General features: G+C 40.4%; 1 protein-coding gene across 1 annotated transcript in view; it reads right to left on the reverse strand.

The window, feature by feature from the left end:
- The window catches only part of pip4k2ab (phosphatidylinositol-5-phosphate 4-kinase, type II, alpha b), a 32,610-nt gene extending 11,562 nt beyond the window's left edge, over positions 1-21,048 (reverse strand). The window contains exon 1 of the mRNA XM_048257211.1: positions 20,131-21,048. Within this exon, the coding sequence (XP_048113168.1) occupies positions 20,131-20,274 (144 nt within the window). The 5' untranslated portion in view covers positions 20,275-21,048. The remainder of the gene's footprint in view (positions 1-20,130) is intronic.
- Between the last annotated feature and the right edge of the window lie 282 nt (positions 21,049-21,330).

The following is a 21,330-nucleotide window of genomic DNA, read 5'->3' on the forward strand; positions in this document are numbered from 1 at the left end:
GAAAAAAGTTCTCTGACTACAGCTTAGTAAACTTGAATCTTGGTTTTTGGGAAACACTGATCAACATGTTTTCACCATTTCATTTTATCAACCAAGCAACTAATTGAGTAATCGAGATACAAACCAACAGATTCATCGACTAAGAAAATAACCGTTATTGCAGCACTAGCACATCTATACTAGGCATTTCTATTTCTACTCCACTTGTCATGTGACTTTGCATGAGAGCATCTGACAATGATGTCTTGGTAATGCAACAGTTTCAGGCTTCATGCTCAACAGTTATTTCCTGTCATAACGGCTAAACTGTCTCTGAATATATAGGTGATGACAAAATGCTGCTTTCAACTAGCAGACAGCAAAGATTTACTGTCAGCAGACTAGGAGGTGCACTGTTGGCCCAGAGTCAAAAAACACCTTCTATTTCCATACAATACTTCAACACACAGGCAAAAAACAGCAAACACAATGTGCAAGTACCAATGACAAAGTCCTTAGTGGCCAGGCAAGATATAAATATCTCCCTTCATAAACAAAATGGCTTCAACAAAAAGGTCAAACCCTTCTGAAAATGTCACATATACGGAGAACTGAATCTTCTTATTTGCCAAGACTGATATTGTCTGAATGACCTCTGATAAGGGTGACTGCTCACTTCGGTCCATCTGGCACACACAAACACCAGTCGAGCAAGCATTTCCCCACCGGTGACTTTGGTATCCAACCTGCTCCTGACATGCTCTCCATCAAACATCCTGAACACACACACACACATTCATGTGATGTGCTATTTCTGCACTTCCTGTAGCCTCCATCTGTCTGCGGCACCAGGGGGCTCACTCTCATCTGTGAAGTAACCACTCCACCAGCCCTGGCTCTTATGGCCGTCTTAACACTACAAACTGCTGCTGCTGGAGCTGACGCAGCTACAGATTATTCTCACAGCTTCATACAGGCAGCATGAAGGGCCAGCATTTTTATGTCTTCTTTGGGGAATATGACTCAGACTTAGAACCTAGAGGTGACTGTATACCCAGATTTTTGAGTATGCTTTTGAAGGCTGTAGCCTAGTTGTAAATAACAAACAAAGTCTGAAAGCATTGTTAACTCAAAATTCAACAGTAATTCACAGCACAACTTCACTGAACACAGATCCTACTGTGTGTGGAGGTAATACAAACACTAATGTTATGGTGAAGTGTCTCAGTTGTACACTGATAGCAAGGTATAGTAATATAGTATCGCACTTCTTTTCAACACCCTGTCTGATATCAGCAAGTCAGAACAGACAATAACATATATTATTAATAAAATCCCCTCAAAGGTGTACTTAGGTCTCTCAACTCATTTCTTTCACAATCTGGCTACTCTAAATGCACTAAGACTAATGTTTCCCTCAGCCACCAGGATGGGGGACCAATCAGCGATCAGAGGAGATGTCATTAGTTTCAATATGAAAAGTGGCAGTGGAGGCAATAAAACGGTAGCAACGGCAGCAATCAAAGAACTGCAGTCGTAAGAATGTGTAAAAAATGTGGTTTATTATCAGTTTGCAAAAGTTAGTGGCGAAGTAGGCAGTAACGTTAGGAATCCTTGATCAATGCAATTGGCTAGGCTGGACCAATGATTTCAAAGTTAACATAAAGTCTATGCCCATTAGAATGCTACGATTGGAGCAATCACAGACCCTTTTCCCGAAGAGAATGAATTTGGTAATACCGGAAACAAAGAGGCACAAAAAGCATCTTCCCTTACACAATCATTACATACCAACAGCATTACATGGTAGTAAAATGTGATACAAAAAAACTATACTCTCATCTAATTAGTCATCACACCCCAGAAGATACCTCCTCACTTTGTTTGAGGCTATCCATTATCTCTCATCACCATCTTCCTCTGTGTCTCACCTATAGCCTGACTTATGAGCTGCTCATGGGACTTGTGGTTCTGGCTGCAGTCCCAAGAAATGATTCAGAGGGTCTTCTAGTCTTCTGACATGCTCCAGATTTGCTGTGCCACAGACAGTATAGGATAGTAGTCTTTCACCCAACCACTCACATCAGGCCCACATACACAAATTGCTGCAGTCATTCCCATCCCTTATCTCTAACACCCCCTCTATGAATGTGAAGTGGAACGCTTCAAATTTGATATCCTCTCTCGTCTCATGGAGACACATGAAAACACACTCCTTACAGCAAATAGAAGCTTTTTGTATCTTTAGACAAACCTGCTACAACTCTATCCTGCCTGTGGTGTCCAATGTCAAAATAAGTCTATACACACAACCCACACAAAATGGTAAAACATCTAATATCATATCTGGCCACAGTCACACTGGTGTCCCTTTGCGTTCAGTGTGTTCCCTACAGCTCCACTAAAACACCCACATACTGGCATAATCTCCCATCAGGGAACACATTAACACAAGACAATAAACACAAAACTGCAGACAGAGGGAAGGGGACTGGCAGCAGTGCAGCAGCAGAACCATGAACAGACCAGCAGCATCTCTGGGAGGCCAGGCCTTTAAACAGATAGAAAGGGTGGCTGCGGACAGTGATTACATTTACTGCTAAATTATGATGGAGACCACCGAAACTCAAAGATGATAAATGTTTCACTGTGGTATATTTTTAGATTGTATGATAAAGGTGTACATCAGCACAGGAGGTACTTGCATTTGTATAAGAGAACTTTGTCATCAATTGCCTTGAACTGATTGATTGCCAAGTGTGGTAAGAAGTAGTTTGAAAATGGATGCGTTTAGCATCGGAAGTGAACTCTAATTTTGGTGGTGTTGAGGAGTAGGTCATTGTCACAGAACTTTGCTCTACATACACTACGTTTTCATGCAGCCAATAAACGGTTTCGAATCAGTTTATTGGGAATAAACCAAATATGCGTGTCTTGTAAACACCTTATTCTGATTGAAATAAACAGAAAAAGGCCATATTCAGTTTACTAATAAACCATTTGCACACCCTAGCATATGCCTGTTTTAAACAGAATATTGGGTCATGAAAACACCTTAAACGGAATCTGCTCCCAGAAGGAAGAGTGTTGTAGGCCTGCACATGCTCAGTTCCCACAGAATTAGGATGACATGAACCAATTGTCTCTCACGCACTTTCCTAATCAAACAACGCACACACTTTTGGAAAGACGAGGAGACAAACTTGCAATCATGTAAGACTTAAATGTCATGGAGTTCATCGATGGGAGAAAATGCCGTAATAACGTTTTTAAAAAGATTTGTGAAAAACGTTATGAGGCTGGCTATCGACGTACGCCTGAACAAGTGAAATATAGGTGGAAGACCGTGGAGACGTTGTATTATGCAGCCAAAAGAGGGAATTCCACCAGCCTCCGGTTCAGTCAAAGATTTACGTCATGACTTTGGGAACCTATTTGTAGGCTGCGTCGCTGACTTATTCGGTATAATGTCGATTGCTATGTAAACAGGAATATGCTCAAAACATGACATTCTACTTGCTTGTAAACAGGTTAACGGAATTTGGGCAATAAACTGATTCAAAACCATATATGGTTATCCAAAATGTATATCCAAAAGCCATGCACGTATTAATGAAATTCATATTTGTATCACCATCATTAGTATCATGGGTTTTATTCAAATAAACAGAGGTTTTAAAATTGCTAGACAACCAATAGAGACATCTTCTCAGACTGTATAAGGCTACAAACTCAGGCCCTGTTAAACAGCCATGACGTGTCTGTGCAAATTAATTGTCTTGTATAATGTCACAGTTTCGCAACGAGACCATAATTAACCTATTTGTAGAGAGACTCAAGTATCTCATGTGTTGGCTGACACCACCTCATCTTTGTGCTACAGGGAAAATTGGAATATCGAGTGCAAAGGAGTTGGACTGGTCTTTGTCAGCCCATTTTTATAATGTTTTGATGTGACGTTCCAAATTAGCATTTATCACTTCTCAAAGTGATGCTGTTTTAGAAGTGCCTGTAAGGTTTCATACAGAATTAACTGTATATTAATATTGAGTGAGAGGATGAATCAGAGCCAACAGCTCCACCCCTCTTGGCTGTTTGAAGCAGGGCCTGCCATCTCTGATTATGTCAGTGAGCAGGGAAGCTGGACCTAGCACACATACACACACACGCACGCACACACACACACACCAAGGCCCACAGGGAGCGGTATTCAAGCTGCAGCTGCTTAGGCTGAGACAGAAGAGGACAATCCAGGGTCAACCTTTTTTCTACCCCTCTCGCTGATTCTGTCCATCTCTCTCTCTCTCTTTCTCTAACAAACACACACACAGAACAAGAGAGAGCCCTTTCCACAGAACATTTTAACATTCATTGCAGCTACCTGAACATTTATGCAATCATTGCAGACTGACTGAAATGAGTCAGCTCTTCATTTCAAGAGTACAGTAGCGGTCTTTCATTTCAGTGCTGTGGGCACTCTATTCTTTAGCCTGTACCACAGTTCTGTGCCCATTAAAATATCCAACTCCCTGGATATCTACACATACTGAACGCTGACTACTGTATGTCAGGCAAAATTCTCTTTCAGCTAAATCCAAATCCCATGTAATAGTCTAAATCCTGTCTGCATGGTTTCTGCATGAATTGGTAAATGTTTATGCACTAGTTCCCTTTGGTCACATAAAGTTATGTAATCAACATACAATGTGGTCTGAATGAAGCAATTGAAATCAAGCAGACTGGAAGGGCACAGAATGGCCAGCGACACCATCAGAGTAGAGTGGCATCCTAAACAGCCATCAGCATGTTCAGCAGGAGATGGCTCGGCACCTGCTGCCCATATGGACCAACCCACCATCTCCCACAGGCTGTGTCGTCAAAACAAACAGACGAAAACCACAACACTTATGTCCATTAAAGGCAGGCATACCACAACAACAGTCACTTTTAGCCGATTAGCTTTTCACAAATGAGTTATTAGAAAGCATCAGAGAGATCTGTGATTGTGAATAATTGAGCACAGTCTCTAGTATTTTAGTCAAGTATCCACACTCCAAATGATCACACATCAAGAGTTGTAAGAAACTGCAGCACGTTTCTACAGGTTTTCCCCCTCTTGTTCCTTTAGAGGTTGCCTAGAGCTGCCTTTGGTCACCAGACGGCCTTTCCATATTCTCATCCTTTCCAGAATGCATTTGCCCTTGACTCACCACCACATGCTCCTATTCTCTCCAAGAAAAACAAAGAAAATCTGTGCCAATACTCCAGATATTCTCCATCAGAATGCAGCTGCCATCTGTTAGGTGCACAGGCTCCTTCCCTTTGCTGATTTCCTGCCTATCCACACACAACTTTTTGAGGCATTTGAGGCCTGTACTTTCAAACTATTTTTAGGTCCTTAACCCCCTTGGGTACTGCTCTTTCTATGGATCTTCAGCTCAGGTTGAGTTGGCTTGTAATTAGGGCAATTCATTAGCATTCATAGGTCGCACTCCTTTTTTTAAAAAAAAAAAAAAAAAGTGGATGAAAAGTGGTGACAAAGGAAAGACAAATGAGGGTCATGGGATGTGGATAGAGAAAGCGGAGGATGCACAGAACAGGCTTAAATGAAAATGTATAATGGCAGAAAGCAGAGATAACAAAGCCCGCATGTCACCCACCATCAGCATAGATAAGATGAGAAACAATCGGATTCCAAGCCTGATATTGATTACATGGTTTCCAGCTGTAGCACCGTTGGAGCAACATAACCAACAGGATAAGCTGAGTCTGCAGCATTCAAAACATGTGTGCTGCCATCTGGGAGTATCCAGCTGTTTGTTTTAACAGACAGCACTACCACTAGTAGTAGTAGTAGTAGACTAGGGTAGTAGTTGCAATAATAATAATACTACTACTAATAATAATAATAATAATAATAATAATAACACTAATAATAATAATAATAATAAATATAATGTTATTATTGTTGTTAACACGCATAAAATGCAAATGCGAGGGCATCTGTGCGCTAGTCTGGTTAATTAGCACTGAGTGCTCTCCAGAGAGGTCTGAAGTGATCCTCCTCACCCCCTCCAGGCTGGAAAAGGAGGGAGGATGACTCAGCCCGTCCTCTCTGCACACACGGTACACTAATCCCCTCCAACTGGTCTAAAAGGAGCGGCTAGCCCACTGGGGAGAACAGCCAAGGCCAGAGCACAATCAATCTGAAGGGGACGGGGGGAGCAGAAACAAATCTGTCTGTTTTAGCAGAGCAAAGATTTAATCCGCCAAATGGAAACCCAAACTCAACAAGCCCTGTCCTTAGGTTAAGGTTGAAGGATAGAAAATTAAGTATTATGTTGTTTTGGGGTTGGTTGGATGAAAAAATTACTTCTCATTGTCTGTTATGATCCGAAACGGCTAGAATAGGTGAACATAAGCACAAATGTCATCTATGTATAATTTAGAAACAAACAAAAGGGAAGCGGAAGCTATACAGTGTTAGCTTTCGATGATTCCAGCAGGCTAAGAAACAGCACTGTTGTCATAAATGCATCTTGCAGTTAATGAGATTAATCTTGCAAACTCCAATGAGTCGTGAGTAAATATAATCACTTGAAATTAGGCCTGATGCTGGTCTGGTGCTTGTAAAAATGTAATTAGCAAGGCATTAATGCAATTGTATGACTGGTGATGAAACACTTGTGTTCCTTCTTGCCACCACATGGTTGCAAATGTTACTTTTAAATTCACATAATAAATTATAGTTTGCTTACATTTTAATTATAAAGCTGCATACTAGATAAAAAAAACCTTCATGCCTCCTCGGACAAAAAAATGCAATTCATTGCTGCTGTGTGATTTGCTGCTTGAACTCTGGGTAATCACCTATCGTTAAACACATAGTGTAGTCTATATGTTTCTCTGTCTGGCACATGTTGTTTTGTTTTTGTTTTTGGTTTGGTGGGCACCCTCTCTAACCAGACGCAGCAGGTTTGTAGATTCCTCTCAGCCCCGTATTCCTCCAGATTTCCTCAAACTGAATAATTCTGATAGCCTAGAAATCTAGACGCACCCTATCGGCAGTAAATGTAATTTGCTGCCCGGGCTAGTCTAGCAACTCTCCGTTGGCTTGCGAGCTTGAAAAATTAAACTTTGATAGGGCCAATCACATCGTGTATAGAGACATTAGGCGGGCTTAACATAATGATTGATGGCAGAGTTGCAACGGTTTGGCTTGAATTCCCTGCTACTTGAAAACAAAGAAGATGGATGTTGCTGTTGGCGAACAGTGTGACACGAGTTAAGCTTTCTTTAAGTTAGCAAAAGTTTGAACTAGCCAACTAGCTCCGCTGGTGGGAAAAAACGCATAGGACTCATAGCTCTGTCCTATTGCGTGCAGAGTAAATTTGAAAGGCAACCGATTATCCCGCCCCTCGGACTAAGCACTGCCAACGGTGAGTGCCCAGACCCTACATTTTAATGTGGGTCTGGCTCGTCAGGCTATAATTCTGATGAACCAACACGCAAAGTTGGCCTGTGTTTTTACTCCTTACCGGCAGAGTTCAACACTGGGTCCCCATTGCACCACACAAGGATTCTTGAGAGGACTTGTGGCCATTTTTTCACAGGTTTATTGGGGGAGATTTAAGATTAGCTCGCTCCACTGGACCTTCCTACAGATGCTAATTCTCTGGGTTTTTTAGCCAATTAACATTTGATAACCCACAGATCTGCTATGGTTCTCCTGTGACTCCTGGAGAATTGGGTTTTTGGGGAGATTATGTCCAGAGGGTGCGGTTATTGGATTTAATGGCAACCAGTAACATCCAAACGGGTCCATCGAAGGTCAGAGCAGTCACAGAGTTGTTGAAACCCACCTCTTGTAAACAGCTAAAGGATTCTTTTGGGTTTTGCCAAGTTTTATAGATGACTTATACATGGCTATAGTTTCAAAATCTGCTTGCTTGACTGTGTGATACCCTGCTTGCCTTGCTGTGCATGACCTCTGGATTACTTAGTAAAATTATCTAAACTTCACTAAACCTGTCTGGTCCATGCACTTGAGTCAATTCCGTAGTTTCAGCTGTTGCAACTTGAAAACACATTATGAATAAACTTAAAAAGCATTATAAATAACACTTTGATCCAGAGAGAGCATTGTTCCTAGCTTTCTATACTTGAAAGCTACCTGCCTGGTATCTCCGCTCACTTTCATCTTACTGAGAAACTAGTCTGGCTCCTCTCATGTATTTACGTTTCCCTCAGCCACCAGATCCAGACCAATCAGCGACGAGAGGGGATGACATTAGTTTTGAAAATCGAACGTGGCTGTGGTAAACGGTAGTAGCAATGCCTGCAAACATAAAAAGTCGTATGAATGTGTAAATTTATACAGCAAAGGTAAATACATTGTTTCCTGACTGCGACTGCTCCATTCAAGTCTATGGGCATAGCTCAAAATTTCACCACATATGCTAAGGTCTTGGTTCTATAGAGTTGTATGTATTGAGTTGAATGTGAATTTCGGGCACATTTTCATGATCCTCAAACCCTTCTGATGATTTCAGGTACATTTTTAGCATTTTTGAGCAATCCAGTCTGGAGAAAATCAACCTTATATCAGGTGTGCGCCAGTTATTTATGCCGCTGCTGTTGGCGGTTGCAACTTACGCCAAATACGCCATCGACACGCCTCTTTATGCAGACAGGATTCGATCCCCATTTCGCGCCCATAGACATGAACTACGACGAAGTATCTTGCTCCGCCTTAACAATCTTTCCTAGCGATCATGGGCTTCGGAAAAACCTTTCTCCGAGTGAAAACATCATCATTCCGCGTCATTCACGTCACTTAATGTGTGAGTCAGAGGTCGGAAACTGGGGCTAGATTTTGCTAGTCATCACTTTTGTCGTCACTTTGTAGTTCGTTTGTAGTCCATGTGGCCTTTCATGTCCAACAGTTTTAATGTGAACTTGGGAATTTGCCGTTTTTGTCACTTGAAAGCTGCATATCTTTCTTTCACGAGCATCTTACACTATATTTTAAGCAAATACAGTTGTTTGTTTAGGATAAGTGAGTGTATGTTTTAACCTTTGTTGTGGCATCCGTGTTTGTCACACATTCTGATGGCAAAGCACATGAACACTTGCTGTCGGAAAAACAAAGTACAAATGGGGGCAGTCCTTGTCATTCCGAGGTGCTCTGAATGCACCATTAGATACAGCACCGAAGTGTGATGTTCGGTTTCCATGACTGCAGAATCACTGGATCTAAACAAACTTTCGAAGTGTTTTAAATAGCATTGAATGTATACATGTGGCATCATTTCTAGCTAATAAATTGTTTTAAATGTAGGCTATAGCCATTTGAACGTGTTTTACCTGCTAGGCAGCAGCTTAGCCACATAACACGGATTCCCTGGCAGGTGTAATAGAAAGAAACAAAATTCCAGTGGATATTTCAAGTCTTCTCAAAGACTGGCGGCTGTTGAGAGTGACGTTTTTTCCAAAAAATAAAGCCAAAACAGGTCCGTGAATTTAAAGGCTGTGTTGCAGGGTTCATTTTCCAACGAATTTGCACAATTTGCTTGTTGGTAATAAACATTTAAACTGTTATCCATTGTATTTGATGTTGTTGGGTATCACAAAACAAAATATAATACGAAAAAGCAGGTATAGGCCTACTACTTCACAGCGTTTTAAGTGATTCTCCTTTCCCCCACAATGCATTGCATTACGTCACCTTGGGGAGGCTACAGACCAAAGCCCCACCTTGAGACCCTTGAGAGTAACGAGAGAGTACGACGAAAAGAGAGACGAGTAAGGGATTGTTCAGCAGTAGATAGCACAGATTATAGATAAATAGATAGGCTATAGATAGCCTAGATATGTATATAGACAGGTAGATAGATAGATCATGTCATATGCTGGTCACGGGGGGAGCTCCTCGACCAGCGGCCAAAATGCACTTGCTTCCCTAGTTACTGCAGCTCTCCACCACAGTTTCCATTGGGACGGCACAGCCCACACAAGCACCTGCAAAACTGCGACTTGCCCATATTATCTCCCTCTTTGGTAAGCCGTACCCTGACGATGTCAATGGCAATCAATCACGAGCAGTAGTTATCGAAAATATTCATGCTGAAGACACGACCAGCCTAATCGGCGGCGGCTAGAAGCTAAAATTGTAACAACTGGGGTGGCTCACAGGTGGCATAGATATATATACTGACTAGATGTCGCCTTGACTACTGCTGTTCATTAGAATGAATGCGTCAATCGAGACGCCATCTTGACGCGGTGATCCACTCCTCTATAATGCATTAGAGTCAATCTAAGCAAAGATCTATCGAAAATAAAATCACCATAAATCGTCAAAATCTCCAGCAATTATCTAGTTGTTTGGGTTGTTCCAACTGACAGGCATGTATTTATGGTTGAGTCTAGAGAAAACTAAGCTTTTGACGATAATAAAGATACATTTTACCCGTCTAGCCCCATAGACTCCCATTCATTCTGCACTAGCTAGCGGCGGCCCCTAGAGGAACAATGAGTGAACTGCAACCAGGTTTGATACAATGAAAGTAAACAGGCTCTCCGTAGACTGGCTCTGGTTGAGGCCACATACCTCTCGTCTCGTTGACTCATGTAATTCACCAGAAGTTGCTGTAGATCTGTAGAACATTTACTTCCGTGCTTTAACATGGTCTGCTATTACATACGCCAGTCGTTACTTTTATAATCATGGGTCAATGGTTTGGGCGAACAAGATGTAACTTAATTCACAAATGAAAAAGCCATGAGAAAGGTGATTTTCTGACGTTTCAACAACGAAACCGAGTTTGCCATCATTGTGAGAAGTTCCCAAATTTGTCGCCAATTGCTAAAAAGGTTTTCTATCGTTGGAGATGGCCAAACGTCGCTAAATAGGTAACACTGACAATACGGGGGAACTAGTTTAGAGCTTCAGATCCCCGCTCCAAGATGGCGGCGGTGTTGACGCATGCTGAGAAGCCGAAGGCGACATCTAGTCAGTATATATGCACAGGTGGGACTAAAAAGTTAGCCCATAGCTAGCTATCATGATGCTTTATATTCTGATCTTCTGACTAAGTTTGCCCGGTAACCTACTTATCTGAACTAACGACATGATCACTATCACTAGATATAAAGAAAATGTTGACTTTCACTCGGTGCTGTTCACTGACAGTAACAAAAAAAGTGTCGTAACGTTATAAGCGTAAGCATGGAACTGAATAGGTGCATTATGTAGCCTCATAACTCACTTTTCTGGTCCCGGTTGACTTGTGCCTTGAATTACCCATATGATGTTTGTCAATTTTAAAGACAATTTTTCATGTAAAGACATTTGCCGTTTGTTTCGTAACTATTGAATTTCAACATTGTGAAAGATCGTAATATCAACGACTACAAACCCATCAGTCGCGCTAGTGACGTTAGCTCATTCACAGCCACACTAGATTGTACAAGCATACCAGCAACAGGTCTTAATTGGGCTTTCCTTGCCGAAGAAAATACCATGAGTCAGAGGATTAAACACATCAGGTAAGTTGTATTAGGCCCATAGACTGTACATTACATACTGTTAAGTGACATAGCAGGCAGCAAGATGCAACCGTTAACTAGCATAACAGCTCTTATCGTTTCATTACGTTGGTGACGCATCGCTTCGAGGCGAGAGATGTAGTCCACTGAGTGGATTAACAAAACCAACATAACTTTTGAAGTCTATCGAACAACAGTACTTTCTTGGCGTGAAAAATTATCTTTTAAATTCACACACATCATATGTGAAATTTGTGGCACAATTCAAACTGGACCAAAAAATAATTGTTATCTCTTCATTAACTCCCGTTCATAATTTTTTGAAAGATAGGTCCCATGGACCAAAAGTAGAAGGGGCGGGACTTCACCACTCTATTACCATTGGTAGATCATAGGGCAGCTGTGATATAAATGCTGTGACGAAATTCGAAGTGTAAATATACAAACTTTATGTTGAAAGTGTAACCGCGATGTCCATTGAAATGCATTGAAATGAATGAAGTGCAGATCATGTAGTCCCCAAAGTGACGTCATCACCGAATTGCGTAAAAAAACCCGCTAATGCTAAAAACAACAAAAACTGGCATTTAACACCATTTGGAGACATTTTTAAAAATGATATATGTATTTGAGTGCTTTTTGTACCCATTAATCAACAGTGGTGGTTAACCTGCAACACAGGCTTTAAGGATTTTAACCGCATGCTGTGAAGTTACATGCAGGTCTCTTTTACGGAGAAAACCCATGGTAAAATAAAACTCTGTAGTCACAAATTTGATCATGTTGGTATGAATATATGTTGTAGTATGTGAGTCATACAGTGTAAAAAAATATATACTTACGTCTTAGAAACGTTGTAAAATTATTGAATTAGATTAAGAAAGCCACCGCTATGGTGATTTTAATGGTTAGATTGATTTGTTTAGATCCAGTGAAATTGCTGCCTTGACAACGCTACGTCATGGCTTCGGTACTCTATACACGGATTTCCCGTTTACCAACAAAACTAGATGCGCGCGCAGCCGTGAGGCAGAAGACGCTTGGTGGCCGTCCACAACGTTATAAACTTAACCTAAATAGTCGGCTACAATCGGATTTTATTGTATACCCCTGTTGTCTCAATGATAATAACATCTCATTTCAGACTATATTTCAAAGTTTGCCGTTCATTTGCATTATTAATATAACATCGTATTTTGACATTTTTGGCGAAGACATGCATTCCGTTAGGGATATTGAACATATTTAACATTCTCTAACCATCGTGATTTCAAATTGGTGCAGTTTTCATTTTATTATTTTGCTCTTTTGCATTGCTCTATGCTGTTCTATGGTGCTTTCTGCCTCTTAGTCTGCACAGAACCTCTTGCGTCAAACAGAATAAATAGGCGTCTCTTCTATTCTCTAGCTGGGTCGCGGTTGTAACGCGGTTCAAGCCGCGCCTAGACGCGGATGTGAACACACAAGTCATATAAGAGTGTGGACGTCTTACATTATGCAATTTTCCTTTCCAATCACACAAAGGATCACACTGTTTAATGCTGTTAACGATGATAAAAAGCTAATGTTGACGTTTTTACTGTAAGTAAGCAACCACCCCTCCCCACCAATAGGAATAGGCCTATAAGTAGAAATTGGGGATGTCCTCATTTTGCCCAATTTGTCCTCACTTTTAGACACTAGTCCTCCTTTTCCAGGTCTGGTTGGTGGTCACCCTATTTTTGCTACTTTATAGTACACATGTAGCCTCCATTTCCCCTTTTAAAGCAACACCAAAGAGTTTTTTGTACCTTAAAATAATGTTTCCAAAATCGTTTCAGTGGTTCATCAACTTGTAACAGGGTGAACGGCACTTCTGCATTTGCTTCGCAGCCCTCTATCGTCTATAACCGCACTATGTAAGTTTGCCAGATCGGGTAGCGGATCTGTAGTTCGATGGAATGAGACATAAGAAACTACAAATTTGACTTGCGTTTGATGTCGCAATACATCGTACTTTCATAAATCATGCAACATATTCTACCTTGTCTGTGGATATTGTTATTTGCAAAGCCGGTGCTGGATATATAAATAGCGTGCATGCGACAGAGGGAAAGTTCTTTGGTGTTGCTTTAAACACAAATTATGATTTTCCAATTACACAAAGGATCACACTCTTTAATGCTGTAAACTAGTGTTGTCACGATACCAAAATTATTGTTTTGATACCGATACCAAGTCAAGAATTGCCATTTGGATACTTTTTCAATACTTTTTAAAATTTTGATATGATTTGGGAGCCCCCACCACCTTGATGTCAGTAATATTGAATATAGCGTGATCATTCACACCAGTGGCCATCCTAGATTTTGCTCTACCCTCCACACACACATGGAAAATGATGGCTTACGTCATATGTTTCTATATATTTTATGGAATTCATATATAAGTGTATATATTTTGTTAATAATGTATAGTATTTTATAATCTGCATTTAGTAGTAGCTAAACATATTTAGTCATTTTAATACTTCATATTGATTTTTAAACTATTACATCTTATTTTAAACTATTACATCTTATATTTTTTTATGTAGTGTGTAGGTCTAATTGAGTACGCATTGGTGGTGTGTGTGATTGAGTGCCTGTCACTAAGAAATACGTGAGCGCATTTAGCCTTCAGTCTCATGGTTTTAGGCTAGTGAAAAATAGTTGCGGATAGACCATAACAAGGATATGTGGATGCGATTTGTTATGTTTTTGGTGTCATTAGATCAAATTAATTCAAGTCAAAGAAAATCTTTCTGGGATCATAGAAGAGATAAGTTGTCTTGCAATGTTCATTTACACAATACACAAATTACAGACATGACCTGAGCTAGTGGAATAGTTAGCAAGGAGCTCTCTCCAGATGTAAAAGTTTGCCAAGGTTTCGTCGCAAGGTTTCTGAAATGACATTAAACCCAACAGTAGGCCTAGATGACCTAAATCCCATAGCCTAGGAAGGTTATCAACATAAACTTCAGAGATGTAAGTGAGCAAATCAACTTGATATTAGACTATTATTATGTGTTGCTGTGTGGCCACAGCATCACTTAAACTAGCAGCCATGTCTCGCAGTTTATGGCACGACAGCTAAACGTGTGTGTGAGGAGAAAAGACGCGCAGGCTAGGGGAGGCACTAGAAGCATGTTACTTCAAAAGAACACGATCATTTTTAAAAGTATCAATAGTAAAATTAAGTATTGTGACCTTTTTTATTTGAGGGTATTGCGGTACTTTTGTAGTATTGGTGCACCGTGCAACACTACTGTAAACAGTGTGTAAAATGCCATCATAAAGCATACAGTAAATACCTTGAAGGTTATCGTAACATTGGCGTTTAATGATAAGTACAAAGGCCTGATGCTATTATTCATAATAATTATTTTATTGTATAAGAGCCTTTCAATAGAATACCAGATAGCCTATTTAAACACAATGACCCACATTGATCAGAACTTTTCAGTATGCTAAATATTAGAATACATTTTTACATTGTGTTTGTTAGAAATAAATATCAGCTGATTAATCATTTATTCGAGATTTTTTAAATCCTCTAATATCGAAAGGTGAACCTAGGCTACTTGAAAAGCATTAGTGAAAGTCTGATTGAGGGAACAGTGTTGGACAGTCTTGAATATGGTGGATGTGTTCTGAAAGAGGTGAGGCAGTCAAGGACACAGGATGACCGTGAGCGGTCTGCTGACAGTGGCCTTTCTGGTCTGCTGCCACTGGGTCAGTGGCTGACTCACTGTAATGCTGCTTTGAGATCAATCCCGCTTATTCCCCCCCTGGTATACTTGCTTCACTTATTTACAAACAGGAAAGTGAATGGGCTCTGCTTCTAAATTGGTGGTTGATGGATTTGTGCTGGTGCAGAGAGCACTAGTTTGTAAGCACTTGCACTAAATCAATACATCGCTAGATACAAGCTTTGTGTGTTATACAAATGGGCCTTTAGGCTAATTGGTCTTTTTATAGTGCTTTGCTATATTGGTGGCAAACCAGCTAATCTATCTTTTTTTATCAGGTGCCTCAATTTAGTGAAAAGCATGTGGAAATGTGAATACAGTATGCCAGGGGTCTTTAACGTTTTTCAGCCCAAGGACCCCTTGGCTGAGAGAGACACTGAGCACGGACCCCCCCCCAATTAGGCCTGATATTTGGAACTAAGTGTCAAACACACACATACACACACCCCATGTTAACATGTACATTATCTGTAACATGGGTAATTTATAAAACTAAATTTATTCTGTTTATTATTGACATTTTTTTCTACCTTAAGGAGATTAATCATGGGACAACAATTTGGGCTATTGCTGAGCGACACTCACATTGAGATTGGGCAACATAATTTCTATCTGAACGATTTGGATATTTATGGGCAACGAGACCATCCAATCAGAGTGCTAGCAATGAATCACACAACCAACCATCTGTGAAAAAAATGCTTCAGATGAAATAATTTGGCGGACCCCCTGCAGTACCTCTGCGGATATCACAGCAGTATGCTATTGTATCACCTTCCTGGACCTTGATTACATTTTTAAAGAACACAACACTGTTGACCATTTAAATAGTGTTCTATAGATGGTTCCAGAGGTTAAAGCTTAAGGAAAACAGACCACTGTCTGATCATCAAACAGTTGGCTGTGTCCTCTCTGTGCACTCATGCCTCAACAATCACAGTAATCCCCGTTTATGTAAACCCATGAGCTGCATTTGGGTTAAGAATATCACCAGTTCTCAAAGAAGACCAGATGCTTTCTTAAGCTGCCTCATCTGTGGGAGTTATACCTAGCTAGTAGCCAAGTAGATAATAATATGTCAGTTAGGTAGATCAGGTTGAATCTCAACAGACCTACGATGCAAGCTGCATTCTATAGTCAGTTTGAACAACGTTGTTTGAAACCTCTGCAATGCTAAATAAACAATTGGTTAAAGAAGTAGGCATGCAGCATTTTCTTTACTCCAGATATATTAAAGGGACACCAGGCAAGCCTGATGCTTTTTCTCTACAAAACTCCCCCTCGCTCGGTCTGAAGCTCTTTTCCTTTTCTTTGCATCTTCTGTCAAGGGTTTTCGCTGCTTCTTCGCCAGCTCTGCCATTACACGTTTGCAACAATCGCTAGCGTTTCGTTAGCCTGCCTCTGTGCTGTGGATGCAGGATGTAAACTGATCCTGCTTCAGTCGGCGGGTACGATACACTGAACTTGCAAGCGGGATATTCTTCCTACAGGCAGTAGGGGCGGGCGAGAGAGTCTTCATTCACCCTGTAATGAGTCATTTAACCATATAACGACTATAACGACAAAGATGAGTAATTAACACAAAAACGTTGCCTGGTGTCCCTTTAACTTCATGAAGGGAGACGTTTTTTCGGAGGCATGAGACGTGGGAGTGGAGAAGAGTGAAGGGGCACTAAACTAGGCTGAGGTAGGATGAAGTGCAGTTCAGTTAGTGTAGTAAGCTTTACATCTTTTATAACAAAACATTTCGGCAAGATGTATTCAGGAAAACCTGTGCGCATACATAGGCTAGCAAGAATGTCGCCTAATGTGATGTGCCTATTCTAAACAATGATAAACAAAACACATGGCCTATTTCCACTTTAGCTGGTAAAAAAACCCGGTTAAGTCCATTTAAACTTAATTTTGGCAAAATGTGAATAATATGACACATGCAAGCGAATGACCCATCATGACAATGAAGACCCATCATACCAACAAAGTGGATAAAATATTACAACTTAAAATAGGCTAAATCTTTTTTCCATTTTTGAGCGTGTGTGTGTGTCAGCTAGCCTGACGAGCCAGACCCATATTAAAATGTAGGGTCTGGGCACTCACCGTTCGCAGTGCTCAGTCCGAGGGGCGGGATAATCAGTTGTCTTTCAAATTCCCTCTGCACGCAATAGGACAGCTCTATGAGTCCCATGTTTCCCACCAGCGGAGCTAGTTGGCTAGTTCAAACTTTTGCCAACTTAATAAAAGCTTAACTCGTGTCACACTGTTCGCCAACAGCAACATTACCTTATTTGTTTTCAAGTAGCAGGGAATTCAAGCCAAACCGTTGCAACTCTGCCATCAATCATTATGTTAAGCCCTATACACGATTTGATTAGTCTAATAGAAGTTTTATTTTCGAGCTCACAAGCCAACGGAGAGTTGCTAGACTAGCCCTGGCAGCAAATTTAATTTGCTGCCGCTAGGGTGCGTCTAGATTTCTCGGCTATGTGTCAGCAACATTGAGAAAGAGAAAAATGTTCAATGCACTCATAATTGACTAACCCCTATAACTCACATTAGTTCATAAAAGATACAAATCCCATCATGCCCTTGAAACAGCTTGTACATCTCTACTCATCCCCTGCTTGTAGCGTGGAGCTTCAGTATGAGTGTCTAAATGGTCTAAACCATCAATTTACAGAGCGCCACAATGGCAAGTTCTAAATTTGTAGTAGGCCTAACTCAAGTCACGCACAAGTTCATCCATCAGAGTATGCTTTCTATTGCTTTGTACAAGTTCATACATCAGAGTATGTATGCTTTCTATTGCTTTGTACAAGTTCATACATCAGAATATGTATGCTTTCTATTGCTTTGTACAATGTTAGAAATGGTAAGATAATATGAACGTGGGTCCTTGGGAAAACTACTTTCAAAAATGGTTCTCGGAAACTCCACCCCACAAGTTAGTCAGAATTGAGTTCCATCGATTGTCATCCAACTATGGACTGTTCTGATTCATTATTCTGAAACGTCAACTAGTGCAATGCCCATCTAAACCAGAAATACTCAGACCTGGCATTTACTGTTTATAAGGCTATTGGTTATTTCTGATGTCTTTTTTTTTTTTTTAAACTATATTTTTTTGGGCTTTTTATGCCTTTAATTAGATAGGATAGTGGAGATTGACAGGAAGTGAGTGGGAGAGAGAGTCGGGGTGGGATCCGGAAAGGACCACGAGGCGGGAATCGAACCCGGGTGGCCGGCGTACGGTGCAGGTGCCCCAGCCAGTCGCGCCACTGCTGGGGCCCTGATGTCTTTTGACACATAAGCAACACCTTATTGACATGTTAAAAAGGTTAAAAATGTGGTCTCTTGAAAGCATATCTTATCCCCTTAAGAAATGAGAAATTTGATCAAAATCTATATCAGTATCATCTATCTATAACAAAGACGTCACAGTGAGAATGAGCCTATGTAAAAGTATCCTATGTAAATCCTATGTAAAAGTATTGTTTACAATGGTGGTTGCTGCATTATTTGTGTATATGATATTCATTTGTTTATTATGCAGCACATGATAATCACTGATGAGTTAGGATCTCACTGAAGCTTATGACAGATCTAAGACTGTACATTTGTTATTACCCTATAAAAAGATGATAAAGAAACGTCCAAAAAATGTTCTTCAATGTGTCATGGCGGTCACCTCAGTGCCCAGGCACTGAAGATGGTGAGTAGTAGCCTAACAAACTAGTTAAGTATGAATTTATTGACTGATTTAAAGTGACAGCCATTTCAACTTCAACTTCAACGCTTTGTATGCATTGGACTAAATGGTTGGACTTTTACTTTCTGAAGCTGGACTTTTCCACATCTGGATATTTGTGATTAAATTAATCTTGATGTAGGCTACTTCTATTACTTATACCGTAAAACAGCAAAAAAGGCCATGTGTAATTTCCAATGCATTTGATTTATCTAGCCTTTTTTCTGAGATACAAAAGCAGTAGACTTACAGAAAGCATAAACAAAACAAAAATCAGAAGCTCTACTGGGAAACACACAAAAATGCTCTCTTCCGTGCTTAGGACATATAGCCTACTGTTAGTAGACTAGACATGAAAATCACTGTATCTTAGAAATCAGATTCAAGTTTGTGCCATATAGAGTGCACAAAGTCCCTGTGGGCCAATTAAACATACCTTGGAAACATTTCTAGTTCTTTCCTTTAATTAACTGGCCCATATAATAACAATAATTATTATTATTATTAATTGCATCATTCATAAACTCTCAAGGCCACGTTTGCAAGCGCCAACGACTGCAGCCTGAGGAAACAGATTAACTCCCATTTTTGGTCTCCAGGCATCAGTGCCACAGCCTCAACATTATCCAAACAGCTTTCGGCAATGGTAAGCCGTCATTAGGCTACTACATAACATACCACAAAACTCACATTTACTGGGAGCGTTATAGTTTAATCAACGTAGCGACAGTGTAACAACCATGGCTATATGTTATGTTATTATTACTGATGGTCAGATCATGGATAGTGGCAGTGCAATGTGCCATCTGAAAACGTTTGGACGAGTGTTCAAATACCGAAATGTGGTTTTGCGTTGACAGATAAATTGCTGTAACGTTAGTCAGCTAATCAAGTGCCAGCTGGCCACACCACTGCAAAGTGTCACTCCTGAGGTCAACCCAACAAACTAACCGTTGAACATCCCACTTTGCATGTTACGTTTTCTTACAGCATAGATCTATGTTCTGCAATTTAAAGACATTACAAGCAGGTTAGCCTCACAGTTAGCAAAATAACACAGATTGAGTAATCTGTTACTCACCGAATGGTTTACACCCCACATTAGTACACTGAGGAGCGGGTCACTGGCGCGAAATAATTTCACCTTTTGAGCCACGAAGTGTTTCTTCTTCGTTTTGGTTTTACTGGCAATTGATGCAGCAAGGTTGCTAGCGGCAGAAGCCATGTTTGGTTCAGCTGTTGAATTGTTAATTAACAAATGAATTTACAGTAGAATTTTGAAAAAGCTGGCGAACTAATGTTAGCTATGTTGGCTAACTGTGACAGTCCAAGCTGCACATCAAATAAAGTGTCCGATAGAGTAAGTGATGTGTCGCCCCGTTCTTTAAATCTTCAAGTCCATGCATTCCTCTTCAAATGAGTAGACACATATCCAAATGCAGGTGATTTCACAGGGTTCCACTTGAATGGCTCGTTGCAAAGTCTTTCCCGTTACAATGAAACGTCAAATAATAGAACCAGGTAGCCAACGTTTGACAATGTAAACTGTCATTGACATAAGCTTGAAGGTTATCGTTTGTTAGCAATCTATGCGGCTAGCACGTCTTCATTCCATCTCGTGAATTTGATTTCGGCAATAATCACACAGTGAGAATCACTGCAATATGAAATTAACATAGAATAAAGTAATGTAAAGCAAACGCATCATAGAAGCAGTTTGCACGTTTTACGATGAACTGCCTGAAAAAAAAAGGTTTATCACCTTAAGGTTATTTATCTGCGCTTCGACGACCGTATTAAAAAAAATACTGCAGATCAATGCAATAATGTTTTAAAACATTTTCTCGTTCAATATTAGTCTAATATTCAAACGCTATCCGACTTCCTTCATCGAATGGCTTCGCTAGAAAGCTGCAGCATACTGCCCCATTGAATCTGTTCGAATGCTGGATTGATGCTGCAGCTGGAAAAGACCGCTCAATGCACGAGAATGGCTTTGCTCCGCACGGTGACATTTTAGTTTTATGTTTGATATACATTATAGCCCTGTATCCCCTGCTCGGTAGGCTAAATAAGGCTACAGATATGTTCCGTTAAAACATAAACCAAGGTAAATATGGCATTCATTGAAATTAACCAAATAAATGTATTATTACAAATAATAATGATAAATACCAATTGTGAAAAACATTGCACTGTAGCCTAACCTTGTCATTGGTATGCTATAGTCTGTTCGCGTAGTAGGCTAAACAAGCAAACACAAATGAGGTTGTCAGTAACT

Source organism: Alosa alosa, chromosome 1 (genome assembly GCF_017589495.1).
Source record: "Alosa alosa isolate M-15738 ecotype Scorff River chromosome 1, AALO_Geno_1.1, whole genome shotgun sequence".
In the NCBI taxonomy this organism is placed as follows: Eukaryota; Metazoa; Chordata; class Actinopteri; order Clupeiformes; family Clupeidae; genus Alosa; species Alosa alosa.